A 16,188-nucleotide genomic window follows, 5' to 3' on the forward strand; every position below is an offset into this window, starting at 1 on the left:
TTGAATAGTTTTTCACAAGCAGCACTCAGTGAATTATTACACACGTTTAGGCTTAAGCCAGTTCTTGCACTGTGCACTTTACTTACATACATTTAATTTATTCTTTCTGCATAGATTACATCGTATGATTATTTTGCCACATCTTTGTCCATCTGATATATCTGCAAAACACATTTTAACATGAAGTTGGTAATAAAATCAACTGCTTCTGTAACTTGTGTCTCTACTGTCTTACTCTTATTGTATCTCTTTTTATTTCTACCAAAAAGTGCAAAACTTTAAAGCTGTCCCATTTCACAAGTTTGTCATGTATAACAATCTTTTGAAAATACTGTAGCAGATCTACAAGCTCACAGCGCGTTGCAAAGCGACACATTGTGAGCTTGTAGATCGGCTAAAGTATATAGGGTTGAAGTGGTCTATATGTATGTTTTGTAATAATAATCCAAATCTACAAAGTAACTTAGTAACTAACGTTTTCAAATAATTGTAGTAAAAGTACAATATTTCCCTCTGAGATGTAGTGGAGTACTGTAGAAGTGAAAGTATTGAAAATTGGAAATACTGTACTCCAGTAAAGTAAAAAATACCTCGAAATTGTACCTACAGTAAGTACAGTACTTGAGTAAATACTTTATAGATACATTTAGGGATGTAGACAAACCGTGCTCTAGACCAGTGGTTCTCAAACCTTTTCATGTCAAGGACCCCCAAATTGACACTTACTAGCCCGCGGACCCCCATTTGAAAAGATATGCCAAGGACCCCGCCATAAGAGAAGATTTTTACAGCTCTAGCAGTGATTCTCAACCATTTCATTTTCAAGGACCCCCAGTTTGACATGCATTAGGCTACGGACCCCCATTTAATGGCATTTCTATCTCTGGGACCCTGATTTCTATTGTAAAATCTGTGTTAATTTAACTCTGAGAGTGTACAAATGGAACCAACGGGTCCACTTGGTTCCATTTGTACACCTTCTGAGTTACAAACCCATAAGGGTCAATTTAGTTCCTAACTATCTATCATTTAGCTGGGGACCCCCTGGAACTCCCTCAAGGACCCCGAGAACCAGGCTCTAGACGGCTGGCCGTATCGGGCGCCATGCTGTAAAAACGATTGGGACTCCTGCTGCAATGTTGGTTTGGTCTTCATCTGTCTGAGTAGACTAGAGCCTGCATGGCTAGAATGTGAAACCGGAGCCACGAGGGTGAAAGGAGCTAACTGAAAAGAGATCCATCATTCACTTAAGGCTTTGCAGCGTGTGTGATATACAGGAGGCAGCAGGGTCTCTCACACAGTCGGTATAGGGCTGTCACCGTCCTGACATTTTAGCTGACGATTAATTGTCGTACAAATAATTGCAATTAATGATTTAATTGTGTTCAACTTCTTGGCATTGAACACTGGAACATATCAACATTATATATCCTGTTTGTCTTTAAGCTTTGTAATCAAAAATAGCACAGGGCAGATACTGTATGACAAAAAAAAACTTCAATATACAAAGAAATGACTGACAATAAACCAGTATCAATAATCAAAATGATGTAGGTACTATGGCCAGGACAGGCCATATACTTTTTTTTCCAACAGATGAATGTATACAGGTGAACGGAAACACTTATGATGATTATACAAACAATAATTGTGATTATTGTCAAATAATTGCAATCAACTATGTTATAGTTGTCACAGGCCTAGTGGTGAGTAGTCATAGGCTCTATTCACAGCAGCCATATTATGAAGACATTCACAGGTGTTACCAATGATACTAACGAAAGCTCTGTTCCATTCTGGTCAAACAGAGTCAGGGTGCTGATATTGTGCATGTTGGCTCACTGGAAACACTCTGCTACACCAGTGGGTCTACAGTTGGGGTCCAGGAACCCTCATGGGCTTCCAAATGGCCCCTTACAGGTGTGTAACTCTGAGAGTGTACAAATGGAACCAAATGGACCCGTAAATGGACCCGTAAGGGTCCATTTGGTTCCATTTGTACACTCTCAGAGTTATGGGGGTCGTGGAAATTAGTATCATTGGTAACACCTGTGAAGGAAGTGATAATATGGCTGCTGTGCATAGAGCCTATAAAGAAAGAAAGAAGACAGACGGACGGACAAGCAGACAGGCAGACAGACAGACAGACAGACAGACAGACAGACAGACGTATCTGCCAGTCATGCATAGATGCATCCCACAAACCCCTGCTCTCCCCCACCTCCCCACAAACACAGTGGCGAGGAGGACATATCCCAGCATGCAGCAGGACACCCGGGGAGCAGCCGGTGTCATTTATAATTAAGTGGCCATGACTTATGAAAATAAATAAGTTATATTCAGTTACACACGGGCGTGTGTGACATGGCCAGGCGAGATGACATTTACCGAGCCGTCTACAGTAATGAATACTCTATTACCGTGTGACAAGGGAGGGATGGAGCGAGGGATGAGGGCAGGGCGAGAGACAGACGGAGGATAAGAGGGCAGACAGAGAGCCCAGAGGCCTGAGTACTTTTACTTTGGAACTGTAAGCATATTTGTCAATGTCAATACTTTTTTTACTCAAGTACAGTTTTGAATACAGGCATTTTACTCGTAACAGAGTATTTTAACCAAATGCTTCTTCCACCACTGGCAGAGGCTAGTCATTTTGTCTGAAAGGACATGGGTGGATAAAACCGTAAAAAAAAAACTGAAGCAATTAGGTGTAGGGGAAATTATGAGAGGGAAGTCTTGCTTGCCGTAATGCAATCGCTTCATTCAGTCAGCGATTAACAAGAGTCTGTGGACAGCTTTAAGTCCACGTCCATTCAAATACTGTACCTGATTTCACACAAGCATCAAAACGATCAAAGAAGCTGTTTTAATGAAAGTCAATAGGCTCTATGCACAGCAGCCATATTGGAAAGAAATTGGGCATCTTCCTTCACAGGTGTCACCCAATGATACTAATGAAGGCTCTGTTCCATTCTGGTCAAACAGAGTCAGGGTGCTGATATTGTGCATGTTGGCTCACTGGAAGGTTACATGGCGCCTTTCCGACATGTCGCCTTTCCGACGTTAACGAACCCTATACCTAACCCTAACCTTAACCGCACACGGAAGCCACTAGTCGGAGTGGCGAGATGTCGGAATGGAAGGCGGTTACCCACTGGAAACACTCAGGGTTCCTTGAGGGGGTTCCAAATGGCCCCTTACGGGGTGGAACTCTGAGTGTACAAATGGAACCAAATGGTAAGGTCCATTTGGTTCCATTTGTACACTCTCAGAGTTATGGAGGTTCTTGAAATTAAGTTTTGAGAACCACTGTGCTACACTAAATGGAACGGAGCCTTCATTAGTACCATTGGTAACACCTGTGAAGGAAGTAAGGGAGGGGGCCAAAGTTTTTCCAATATGGCTGCTGTGCATAGAGCCTATTAAGTTTCTACAGGATCTACTCACAACTCACAACACTGCGTGACACATTGTGAGCTTGTAAATCTGTTTCACTTTACTGTTTGTTACTGTATTTGGCTTATTCACGTACATACTGTAGATACCAGCTCAGCGGCCTTGTGGTTAGAGTGTCCACCCTGAGACTGGGAGGTTGGGGGTTCGATTCCCCGGTCGAGTTATACCAAAGACTTTACAAAATGGGACCCAATGCCTGCCCTGCTTGGCACTCAGCATCAAGGGTAGGGTTCGGGTAAGACCCTGCGACATACTATAGTGTCATGTCCAGGGGGTGTACTTGTACATCAAGTTTGCCTCACGCTACTGAAACAGGAGATAGGTCCTATGGGCCACATGGCTCGGAAAGGCTACGAACAGTACATAAGGATGGTTATGAATAGGGAATGACAATGCTTTTAAACAGCTTATCACAAGCATGAACGCCTCTTTAACAAGGATATAATGCAGTAGGTGCTCACGTTTCTTCAACTTTGTAAATTGATTGAACCAATTGAATTAACTCTAATTATTAGAAATAAGACTTCAAACTTCAGCCTTCAGCCTTAATCACATGCAATTGTGTCTCTGAACCACTCACAGCTGGCCATTAACCCATTAAGACCTGAAGCCGATTCTGCAAATGTCTTCTAAACCAGTAGTTCTCAAACTTTTTCGTGCCAAGGACCCCCAAATTGATATATATATATATATATATATGGTTGCGGACCCCCATCTGAAGATGATTTGTGCCAGGGACCCCCAGAAGAGAAGATTGTAGAAACAATATTATAAATGATTAAAAACAGTGTCAAGATTTTTCAAAAATGTTCAAAAATAGCAGATGTACAAGCTCACAGCTCAGCACAAAGTGACGCGCTGGGAGCTTGTGCATCTGCTATCTTTGAGAACCACTGTTCTAAACAGTGTTTTTTTTTCTCTGAAAAATGCATGTTGCTAATGCTACAGTATATATGCTATTTATAGCTAAAATCTAAAATGACACAGATTCTTTCCCGGTTTTATTCGTTTAAAGATGAGTGGACTCAGTGTGGACTTTAATGACTATGTGACTCAGACAGTGTAGAGGTGCAGGCTAATAAAGTACAGCCATATTAAGCCACAGTGGACCGCCAAAAGGACACTTCTGTCACAGATGGAGAGATTGAATTATGGGAGAAACCTAATTATTTGGCACAGCTCCCTCCCAAAACACAAATAGACATCCAAGATATTGTTTCTTATTATTTTCACTGTCAACTGCACAAGACCCAAATAGTACCAGATATATCGGTCTGGCTGATATATTGAACATGACTTTATTGACAACATCTGTATTGGTTTGTGACTTTAACACTTGTTCAAACTTTTTCCAAATTTTTCAATAGAAGCTGATCTACAAGCTCACAACGTCTTGTGAGCTTGTAGATCGGCTATTTTTAACATGTGTGAGGGGGCTGTGAGAGAGTAGGTAGAAATTAAGGTATTGGAATTTGGCTGATCTGTCCTAAAGCGTGAGGAGGCAGTGTCTTTTCAATTCATTCATTTTTACATTTTTCTTAAATGTATTTTGTTGAAAATGAAAGAAGTAAAATTAAAATACATAAATAAATGAAAAAAAGTAATTGAAAAAACACTCCCTCACACATAAGGACATCAGCCAAATTCCAATACCTTAATTTTTGTTGACTCGCCTCCTCCGCACTCCATCCTCTAGGCCAGTGGTTCTCAACATTTTCAGACCGTGACCCCCCAAAATAATCATGTTTTAACTTGGGACCCCCGACCCTGACAAGCACTTGGAATGTAGGATTTTGTTTTTGTTTGACTCTGTTCCACAGATAAATATTATGAAAATAGCCGATCTACAAGCTCACAACGCCTCGCAACGCGAGGCGTTGTGAGCTTGTAGATCAGCTGTTTTCAAATGTTTATATTATTTCACAATATGGCCAATCTTTGACCAGTTTTTTTTTGTATAGTTTAAAAAGTTTGAAAACCACTGACATAGCAACATACTTTTTTTTTTAAAAACTGTTAGGATTTAGAAGACATTTTGTAGAATCGGAACCTCAGGCCTTAAAGGGGAAATCCACCCATTTTCAATATTTAACTATGTCATTAATATAGCATAAAGGAGTTGTGTGGAAATAAGAAAAAAGTTCCCCCCTTTCTGTGTTGCCTTGAACTGGAGGATTGATTGTGGGTTTAACATTGCAAATTACAACATGATGAGTCATCACGTTGTAATTTGCAATGTTAAACCCACAATCAATCCTCCAGTTCAAGGCAACACAGAAAGGGGGGAACTTTTTTCTTATTTCCACACAACTCCTTTATGCTATATTAATGACATAGTTAAATATTGAAAATGGGTGGATTTCCCCTTTAATGGGTTATATTGCTATATCTGACAAAATGAATATCAAATTATCTAAATATTGAAAAAAGAAACCTTAAAGCTGTCTGGGGTGCACACAAAAACCTGAGTAGATGATAAAATGAGTCATGAGTCATCAGTTCATGTGTGTATTTGATATTTACTTGTTCATCAAATATGAGTCAGAACATCGGTAATCAGTGGTCTAGGACCAAAATCAGGATTGTCATCAGTTCCAAACATCTAGCATTAATTGGTCAGGCTGCAGAAGAGGTCGAGAGGGTCTGGTAGGATTTCTGACAAAACTTCAACCTCAAAGCTTTCCGTGTCAAAAAGGAACACAGAATAATGGACCACCTGCACTCATTAAAGAAGAGATAATACCTAAAATCCCCCCCTCCCAAACTAATAAAAGTGTCTCTACTATCCAATGTCTCCCTTGGGTCTTCCGCCATTGGGGCTACGGGTGGGATTGGGGAAATGGCAGCTCCCCTCCCACAGGAGTAAGAATCTATTTGCTCACTACCATTAACTTAAATCGGATCATGTCATGGTCCCCAAACTGGGACATTAGAGTGGGCCACGTTGCATTGATTTATGGATTTAGCAAGCACGTCGCAATGATAGAACTGCATATGGATTTTGTCCTCAATCGACTAAAAGGTGTGATATTTATAATATCACACGCGTCTGTGTGTGTGTGTGTGTGCGTCTGTGTGTGTGTGCGTCTGTGTGTGCATGCCTGCGTGCATACGTGAGCCAGTGGTGGAAAAAGTACTCAAATTCTTTACTTCAACGTAAAAAGTATCTACTGTATACTGCAATATAGAAATACTCTGTTACAAGTTACAGTCCAGAATTCTAAATTTACTTGATTAAAAGTACAAAGGTATTGGTATCAAAATGTACCAAAAGTTAAAGTACTAAAATGTTTGAAAATAGCCGATCTACAAGCTCACAACGCGTCGCGACGCGTTGTGAGCTTGTAGATCTGCTATTTTCAAATAGCCTATGTATAAAATAGGGCTAAAGTGGATGTATGTTTTATAATGTAATGCATTTATATCTGTAAAGTTTTCAAATAATTGTAGTGAAGTAAAAGTACAATATTTGCCTCTGAGATGTAGTGGAGTAGAAGTAAAAGTATTGGAAATACTCAAGTAAAGTACAAATACGTACCTCAAAATTGTAATAAAGTACAGTACTTAAGTAAATGTACTTAGTTACTTTCCACCACTGACGTGAGCGTTTTGTATGTTTATGTGTGTCTTGCTTTCGTCCAATGGGGGCTCTCTTTGCAATCACAGACCAAAAGCAACGGAACGTATCAGAAGTCTCCATGTCTCTTACAAGACGAGGAGAGATTTCTCTTCATCTTGCTCTTTTGTTTTCCGCAGATGGCAGCTTGTCATTTCAGGTTAGCAGGTGGCCCTCCTGTCTCTGATGATGTATTGATTAGGCTCACTTCTCCTCTTCATTGATTTCTCATTGTCTCACAGCGCTGTTGTTCTCCTCTTCTCTGTCGCCCGCGGCGAGCACGGCGGCACGGCAGCTGCTGGCATGTTTCTGTTTTTCACTGGTTTCTCAAACTGGGGGACGAAAATTTGGGGTTCCCCAATTTTTTCTTTTTTTTTTGTCTGGGGGGGGGGGGGGGGGGCAGATGATAGCTTAAAGTGCAACATTGTTTTCTCACTCAACAGTCAACAAACCAACATACAGTACAAGTGTATACAGGGTATCTCACATTTCTAAAGTTACAATTGAATGACTTTTAAGACCTTTTTAATACCAAATTGGCCAAATTGGCAAATTTTACATATAAGACAGAGGCAAACATTGTCGATCATTGCCGAACTACAATTTATCTGTGGAACAGAGTCAAACAAATGTAGAGTCAAAAGAGTCAAATAAATGTAATGAATTATGTGCTTGTAAGGGTGGGGGGTCCCCAGTTCAAATATGATTCTTTTGGAGGGTTTGTGACCTAAAAGGTCAAGGACCCCCAAAGACGTATTAGCCACGGACCTCCATCTGAACAGATTATGTGTCAGAGTCAGAGAGTCAGAGACGCCCATAAGAGAACTGTTAAAAACGTCATTCTTTTTATTATAAGGAACTTTATATGATTATACAAAACTATATGAGCTTCAGGAATTACTACTTGTCAACCAGTTTCTCAAAGCAAGAGTTGGGGGACCACCTCCCAACCACTGCACTAGTAATATCATAATAACAAACTCTACCCTATACAGATTTATGCTAGCTATAAACGGATACAAAGTTCTCCCCAATCATATCAAGATGTGCCGTCTTCAATACACACTCCATGCAAAGTAGATTGAGATTAAAGGCCGATTGTGCTACAACAAGCTCTAGAATTAGCATAAACCGTGCACAGTGCTGTATTTAATGAGCCCAGAATGGGATAATGGCTCTATCTCCCTTAAATCAGTGAATTACACAAAAATTCTGCCCGAAATCTGCTTCCCCACAGAGCTGTGCTCTTGATCTCATTCTCTCTGGCTGCTAGTTGAATTATTTTTGCTTCTCTCTTCCCCTCTGCTCTCAGAAATCACCTGTGATTCAGTTCCTCAGCTCTTATTATCTGCCATTCATCTTTAATGAGCTTTAAAGATCACATTATGCCCAGTGGTGGAAAGCAGTGGAGTACATTTACTCGACTTTAGTACTCTACTTACTAAGTACAATGTACAGTTTTTTGAAAAAAATAAAAACTAAATGTTTTCAAGATTTAAAAAAAAATAGCAGATCTACAAGCTCATAGAGCTTGTATATCTGCTGTTTTTGAATAGCCAAAGAATTCTAAAGTGACACAGATGCGTTCCCGGTCTTAATGGGTTAACTTGTACTTTTTGCTCCACTGCAATTATTTGACAGCTTTAGTTACTTTGCAGATTTTGAGAGTCTCTTTTCCCGGTGTTTCGCCCAGGCGGACACGGTGGGTTTTGAGATTAGGTTTAGGCATTATTTCGGTGAGCTTAGCGTTAAGGTTACGGTTAGGCATAGTGTTTGTTAGGTTAGGGTTGGCGTTAGGTTTAGGCGTAGTTTTAGTGAAGTTAAATGTGAGGGTTTTAGACTCAATCAAGGCGAAACACCAAGGAAAGAGGGAGTCCCGAAATGTGTGGTGAATTCAAGAATTGGCATAACGACCAGGGGTGGGGGGGGGGTCTACTTTACATTCAGGTCGTTTATTTTGCTCAGTAAAGAATGCAAGGACAAAGTGACACTCAGAGAGAGAGAGAGAGAGAGAAAGAGAGAGAGATAGAGAGAGGAAAATATAGTACTTCTATTCAGAGCCGTGTAATTACCATTTCAGGTAGATTGTCTCCTTATCCAGCTGTTGACGCAGGACAAAGGACCCGCTATAGACATCATTTCTCATCCATGGTTGAACTTATCCAGTTTCAGATGACTGGTTCTCAATGTCGGGTCCACCAGGGACCACCAGTGGTCCAAAGGGACCCTTATGCAGGTCTGTAACTCTTAGAGAGTGTAGAAATGGAAGTTCCATTATGGAACCAAATTGACCCGTATGGTCCATTTGGTTACATTGTATCAAATGGGGCTCCATGGCCTTATATGCATATGAAACGGGGAATCCTTGCAATTGAAAAGGTTGAGAATCTATGAACTAAGCTACAGTATAAACTGGAACCCCAATAGACACCGTAAAATCCTCAGTGCTTATTTAACTGCGAGAGTTACAGACCCGCAAGTGGACCATTTGGACCCCTGCTGGTCCTTGGACCTGACGTTGAGAAACAGTGGTTTGGAGACCATGGTTGGCAGGCTGAAAGTATACATGCTGCATTCCCGTCTGGTCTCTTCTGATTGAATCTTTTGTGTGATTATTTCGGGAAAAATGAACATGAAATTATTTTAATTGGAAGGTTGAATAGCTGAGCTGAATGTTTGAATAGCTGAACTGGCTGGGATTTCTGCGTTAACCCATGCAATCTCTGTCATTTTAGATTTCTTTGGCTGTGAGCTTGTAGATCTGCTGTTTTTGAAAAATAGTGAAAATGTGTGCAAATCTTTCAATTATTGTTTTTTAAGCGAACATTTGTAACTGTCAAATGTCTCAACAAATGTCTTAATTTTTCAGAAAAACAGTTGTTGCCACAGTGGTGCTCAAACATTTTCTTGTCAAGGGCCACCCAAAATTAGATGTTTTGTCTGCCGATCCCCATCAAAATGTGTTGTTCCAGGGACCCCTGCCCCAGAAGCAAAGATTTGAGTTACAAACGTTCGCTTTAAAAATATATACCGGCATATTCAAAGATTTGCACAAATTGTCCAGATTGTTCAAAAAATAGCCAAAGTATAAAATAATGGTTTAAGTGGTTACACATGATGCGTTCCCGGTTTAAATGGTTTAAAGCTGGCCAGTGCTCAGCAGTACAACAGTATAGCTGTATGGGGTCTGTACCGGGAGCTGACCAGTACAGCTACATACAACCCAAAACCACACTGTCATGCCATGTGATACCTTTATGCAAATACATATCTGAGTCTCTTGCTGAAACCAACCACGTGTTAACCACTTAAGCCATGCAATCCGGGAACGCATCTGTGTCATTTTTAGATGTGTTTGGCTATTCAAAAATAGCAGATCTACAAGCTCATAGCGCGGCACCAAGTGCCGCGCTATGAGCTTGTAGATCTGCTATTTTTCAAAAAATCTTGGAACATTTTGTGCAAATCTATGAATATATATATATATTTTTAAAGTGAACATTTGTAACTCAAATCTTTGCTTCTGGGGGGTCCCTAGAACGAAACATTTTGAGATGGGGGTCCACGGGCCAAATGCATATCTAAATATGTTTTCTATATCCTAACAGTATGTTGCTACAGTACAGTATATCAGTGGTGTTCCAACTTTTCCATGTCAAGGACCACCCAAAAATGATATGTATTTGACCGCGGAACCCCATCTCAAAATATGTTGATCCAGGGACCCCCAGAAGCACAGATCGGAGTTGAAAATGTTCACTTTAAAACATATATATATATATATATATATATATATATATGGCAGCACACATGGCCTGTTGCTGTCCATTGGTGATATTGCTGAACCCATACACCATTCAGTGATGTGCAGCTGTCCTTGGTTTGTTTGTCCATCACGACTGACAACCTTCCTTTTTTAATGTCCTTCCGAACAAGGTTGTGTTGCAGCTTGCTTCGCTCAATAAATGACACTTTTTGTTAATTACAAGATATCGGAATGGCCTCCAGCCACGTGCCCCGCCCCCCTCTGTGTATCTGTGCGTCAGTGGAGGGGCAACTCGTACTTTTCAAAAATGTAAAACAAATAGTAGATATAGAAGCTCACAGCGTGGCACGAAGTGACACGCAGCTTGTATATCTGCTATTTTTTAAATAGCAAACGCAAAAATCGAAAATGACACGGACGCTTTCCCGGTTTTAATGGGTTAACCAATCCCCCCCCCCCCCCCCCCCCCCCCCAACATGTACATTTATTGAAGGGAGATGATTTGTCTGAGGATTTAAACCACACCATTGGGACATGTGTGGACAGGGACTTAACCCATTCAATCCGGGAACGCATCTCTGTCATTTTAGATTTCTTTGGCTATTCAAAAATAGCAGATCTACAAGCTTGTAGATCTGCTATTTTTGTAAAATCGTGAAAATGTGTGCAAATCTTTAAAATATAGATTTTTTCAAAAATAGCAGATCTACAAGCTCATAGCGCGGCACTCGGTGCCGCGCTATAAGCTTGTAGATCTGCTATTTTTGAATAGCCAAAGAAAGAAGAAAATGACAGAGAATGCGTCCCCGGATTGAATGGGTTAGAAAACGTGTGCCCTGCCAGCCAGTTGAGAGCAGGTTGTGAAAATTGAAATGTGTTGGTAACAGCTGGTAAATGATCTTCCCCGGCGTTTTTTCAGGCTGCCGAGGTCCCAGGAGACATGTCTAATCGGGTACCTCCCCGACCTGTCGCCCGTTCCATTTCTCCCGCTGGGAGAGACGGTGAGGCTTTCAGGGCCACCGTGGCATTTCAAATCTGATCCCCCTTCCGTCCAGCTCGGTTGCTCTGGAAATGAAATGCCTCCAGTCCGTTTCATCTTTAGGCCGTGCTCTCCTGGAATCTGTCTAAATTACTTTCTCCAGCTGCTCACTTATTGAATTACGTCCTCTCTGCCCAGCAGGTGAAATGGGCGTGTGTTCTTAAGAAACAGAATTCTTTATTTTCTTTATTTTTTTATTTTAACCCCTCCCTGCGTGTGTGTGTGTGTGTGTGTGTGTGTGTGTGTGTGTGTGCGTGCGCGCGCAGCCGCGCGCACGCACGCACGCACGCACGCACGCACGCACGCACGCACGCACGCACGCACACACACACACACACACACACACACACACACACACACACACACACACACACACACACACACACACACACACACACACACACACACACACACACACACACACACACACACACACACACACACGTACTGTATATATCTCTGTTTATAGCAAACCGGATAGCAGAGTGACAGAGGTCATCAAGCTTTATACAGCTTAATGCTGCTGTCCCTCGTTTAGCTTGGGCTCATACTCGTCTATAATGCGTGGTTTACTGTGTGCATTTAAACTGTGTTTTGTATATATCATTACTTGGGGATTTTTATTGTTTTAACCTGATTGTGGGTTTCTTTTAGCCCCCGTTCCACTCTCCCTCAAGAGGCCGCGGTTGTAATTGGTTCTTAACTTGCTTTGCCTGATTAAATATAGGTTAAATTCATGAATAAAACATATAGGGCTTAAGTTGTTAAACTGTTCTTTAACAGACCCTGTGACATTGACTGTTGACTGTTGGAATTACATTGAAACACATGGCTGTTCAGACCTCCTTATTCTGGAGTACTTTCTTTTATGTTTCTGTTCTATACTTTGGGCTATTTAATAATAGCAGATCTACAAGCTCATAGCACGGCACCGAGTGCCGCGCTATGAGCTTGTAGATCTGCTTTTTTTGAAAAATCAAGCATTCAAGCAAAAATCAAGCATTTCAGCCCTTTTCAGGTGTGCCCACAGTATCCAATCTAATCCAGCTGTGACATTCTGCTCTGTTCCAGATAAGTTCAATGCCTACGTGACTCTAAAAGTGCAGAATGTGAAAAGCACCACCATCACGGTCCGTGGAAACCAGCCATGTTGGGAACAAGACTTCATGTTGTAAGTCTCACTGTGTGTGTGTGTGTGTGTGTGTGTGTGTGTGTGTGTGTGTGTGTGTGTGTGTGTGTGTGTGTGTGTGTTCTTTAATTGTTGTTATATTTCCCTTTGAGGATGTGCTTCCCAAGTAATTTCTCCTTCCAATTGCAGGACAGGTGATCTATTATGTTCAATACACATTTTTTTCTTTTTTACTTTTAAGGACCCTCAGTTTGGTATTAGGCCACCGCCCCCTTAACTCTGAGAGCGTACAAAAAACCCGTACGGGTCCATTTAGTTCCATTTGTACGCTCTCACAGTTACAGACCCCTGCAGGGGCACTTTGAAAACCATTATGTGACCCAGCCTGAGAAATGAGGCATGAAGTTAAAATGAAAGCACATACTGTATTTCAGAATCATGACTGATAAGTGATTTTTGCCGTCAACACAACTTTGACAGTTTTGACCGTGATTTCACACTGACTTCCCCTTTTAACCCATTAAGGCCAGAGGTTCCGATTCTACAAAATGTCTTCTAAATCCTAACAGTTTTCTGAAACACTTACGTTGCTCTAATATTAGTGGTTCTCAAACTTTTTCATGTCAAGGACCACCCAAAATTATACGTATTTGGCCGCGGACCCCCATCTCAAAATGTGTAGTTCCAGGGACGCCCCCAGAAGCAAAGATTTGAGTCACAAATGTTCTCTTTAAAATATATATATATATTCAAAGATTTGCACACATTTTCATGATTATTCAAAAATAGCAGATCTACGAGCTCATAGTGCGGCACTCGGTGCTGCGCTATGAGCTTGTAGATCTGCTGACACCCAGACATGACACCCAGACATCTCTCACTGTGCGGCTAGTTTTGCTAGCAGACTCTAATGGGACTGACTGAGATTGACTGGGACTGTTGGCTGCCTGTGGGGGTCCAGCCTGGTGGGCTGGCAAATGAGAATTTGTGGTCAGAATTGGATAAAACGGATGGGAAGAGAAACTGCACAGTGACCCGAACATGAGCGGATAGTAAATCTATGGTTATCTAGCTGAATCCGATTCTCTGCCTGGCTCTGAGTTGAGCCAGGCAAGCTGATCAGCTGCGTGGTGGAAGAAGTACTCAGATATTTTACTTAAATAAAAGTAGCAATGCCACAATATAAAAATACTCTTGTTAGAAGTAAAAGGCCTGTGTTCAAAATGCTACTTGAGTAAAAGTGCAGAAGTCATGGCATCAAAATATACTTAAAGTACAAGTACTTATGTTTGAAAATAGCAGATCTACTGTACAAGCTCACAACACGTCACGATACACGTTGTGAGCTTGTAGATCAATCAATCAAGTAGCCTATGTTGTGTAAAATAGGGCTAAAGTGGTTAATGTACGTTTTATAATATAGTAATTTATATCTGCAAAGTAACTAGTAAATAAAGTTTTCAAATAATTGTAGTGGAGTGAAAGTACAATATTTGCCTCTGAGATGTAGTGGAGTAGAAGTAAAAGTATTGCAAATTGGAAATACTCTAGTAAAGTAAAAAGTAACTCAAAATTGTACTATAGACCCCTTAACAGACGACGTCACACTGATAAGAACCAGTATGCGTGCAACCAGTATGCGCGCAATGAAACCCTTTCTATCAGGTCTCGCTAGGACGCGCCTCACTAGCCAACACACAAGAGGGGGTCGGGGTGTGCTGAAACCAGCGCACCCCGAAACAACAGGTTGGGAATTGATTGCGTGAAACAATCACCTGTGCGTCTCAATGTTGGTAAACAAATAATTGGTCTATAGTACAGTACTTAAGTACATGTACTTAGTTACTTTCCACCACTGCCCAACCGCACCAAGAAACAGAAGTTGACTGCTATTTATATATATTATTATGTTATCATTATATCATGTTCTATCCACAAGAGGATGATTACAAAAGGTTATGTCAACTCAGGGACACATTCTTTTATCTGGGTTACACATTCTAATAGGCGAGAGAATTAACGAGACAGCCAGGTGCTCACCGGAGACGCAAAAGTCAACAAAGTAGTAAAATAGTAGTGCTCCTGGATCAGAACGGGATTAGACATTAGATTTAAAAAATGGGAGATCCGGGCACTCAAGTTAAAAGCCTTTATTAAAGTCCTGATAAAGACCCCGCTTGTGGTCGAAACATGTTGGTTTAATAAAGGCCGCTCCCTCTTTTAACTCTTGAGTGCCCGGATCTCCCATTTTTTATCACACATTCTATAGTTGTACTTGAATGTTGACATTAAATGATAATCCTGCTAGTGTTTCATTAGCGCAAGCGTGAAAAAATACAGCTTGTAGCATGGATGTATGTACGCTCGACGCGGCGACGCTGGTTGAAAAGAGGTATAGGATAAAGATACCAAGGATTCGTCGGTGTTGTCACTGCCATGGGACAGTGAATTCGCGCATTGACTTACGCCATACGCTCGAGGTTGGTTATAAAGATACCAACTGGGGGGTTGGGAACTTCTCGCCTATGACATATACGTACTGTATCTATGCTGAAGTCAAAGTTTCAGCGCGACCAGACACAGCCCCCTTTGACTTACATTATAACATTGAAGTTAAATATAAAAAAATATAAAACATATGTGCTTAGTTTGGTGCTGAACAGTCCAGACACACACACACACACACACACACACACACACACACACACACACACACACACACAGGCCCTCTCATAGACGGCTAGCCTCCTGCAGAGCCACGCCGTAAAAAAAAACATTTTGGGGCGAAGTATTCCTTTAAGATAGAGAGCAACCGAACCCCAGGACTTCTAGCGCTAAATGGCTAATTAGCGCCCGCCGTCATTAGCAACAGTTTGACTCGGTGGGGAGCGGTGGGGAGTGGCAGACAGCGGCGACAACGTGCTGGGCAGAGCTCTGCTGGAGGTTTCTCGCAGAAGAACAGAAATTGCGTTCCTCAAACTGTAACCTGAGATTTAGAAAAGGCACGTAAACCAGTGGGGTATAGTGGCGGACGTGTGTCCTAACTCCCAGCTCAGACATGACACGTGCACATATTAACACAGCCAGAGTCAGGGGGGCACGCACAAGGTAATTTGACCCCACCCCATAAGGCAGCAATGATGTTCACCATATTGTCCTCAGCACCCACTATAAAATCCTTA

The 16,188-nt window shown here is 41.5% G+C and overlaps 1 protein-coding gene across 1 annotated transcript in view; it reads left to right on the top strand.

Annotated features, from left to right (window-relative positions):
• LOC311043954 (protein unc-13 homolog B-like) overlaps positions 1–16,188 on the top strand; it is a gene marked incomplete at its 3' end in the record, with an annotated part of 110,162 nt that overhangs the window by 26,225 nt on the left and 67,749 nt on the right. Inside the window, exon 3 of the mRNA XM_084055377.1 lies at positions 12,949–13,048. Within this exon, the coding sequence (XP_083911503.1) occupies positions 12,949–13,048 (100 nt within the window). The remainder of the gene's footprint in view (positions 1–12,948; positions 13,049–16,188) is intronic.

This window comes from Gymnoscopelus microlampas (assembly GCF_963454915.1).
Source record: "Gymnoscopelus microlampas genome assembly, chromosome: 4".
Taxonomy (NCBI): domain Eukaryota; kingdom Metazoa; phylum Chordata; class Actinopteri; order Myctophiformes; family Myctophidae; genus Gymnoscopelus; species Gymnoscopelus microlampas.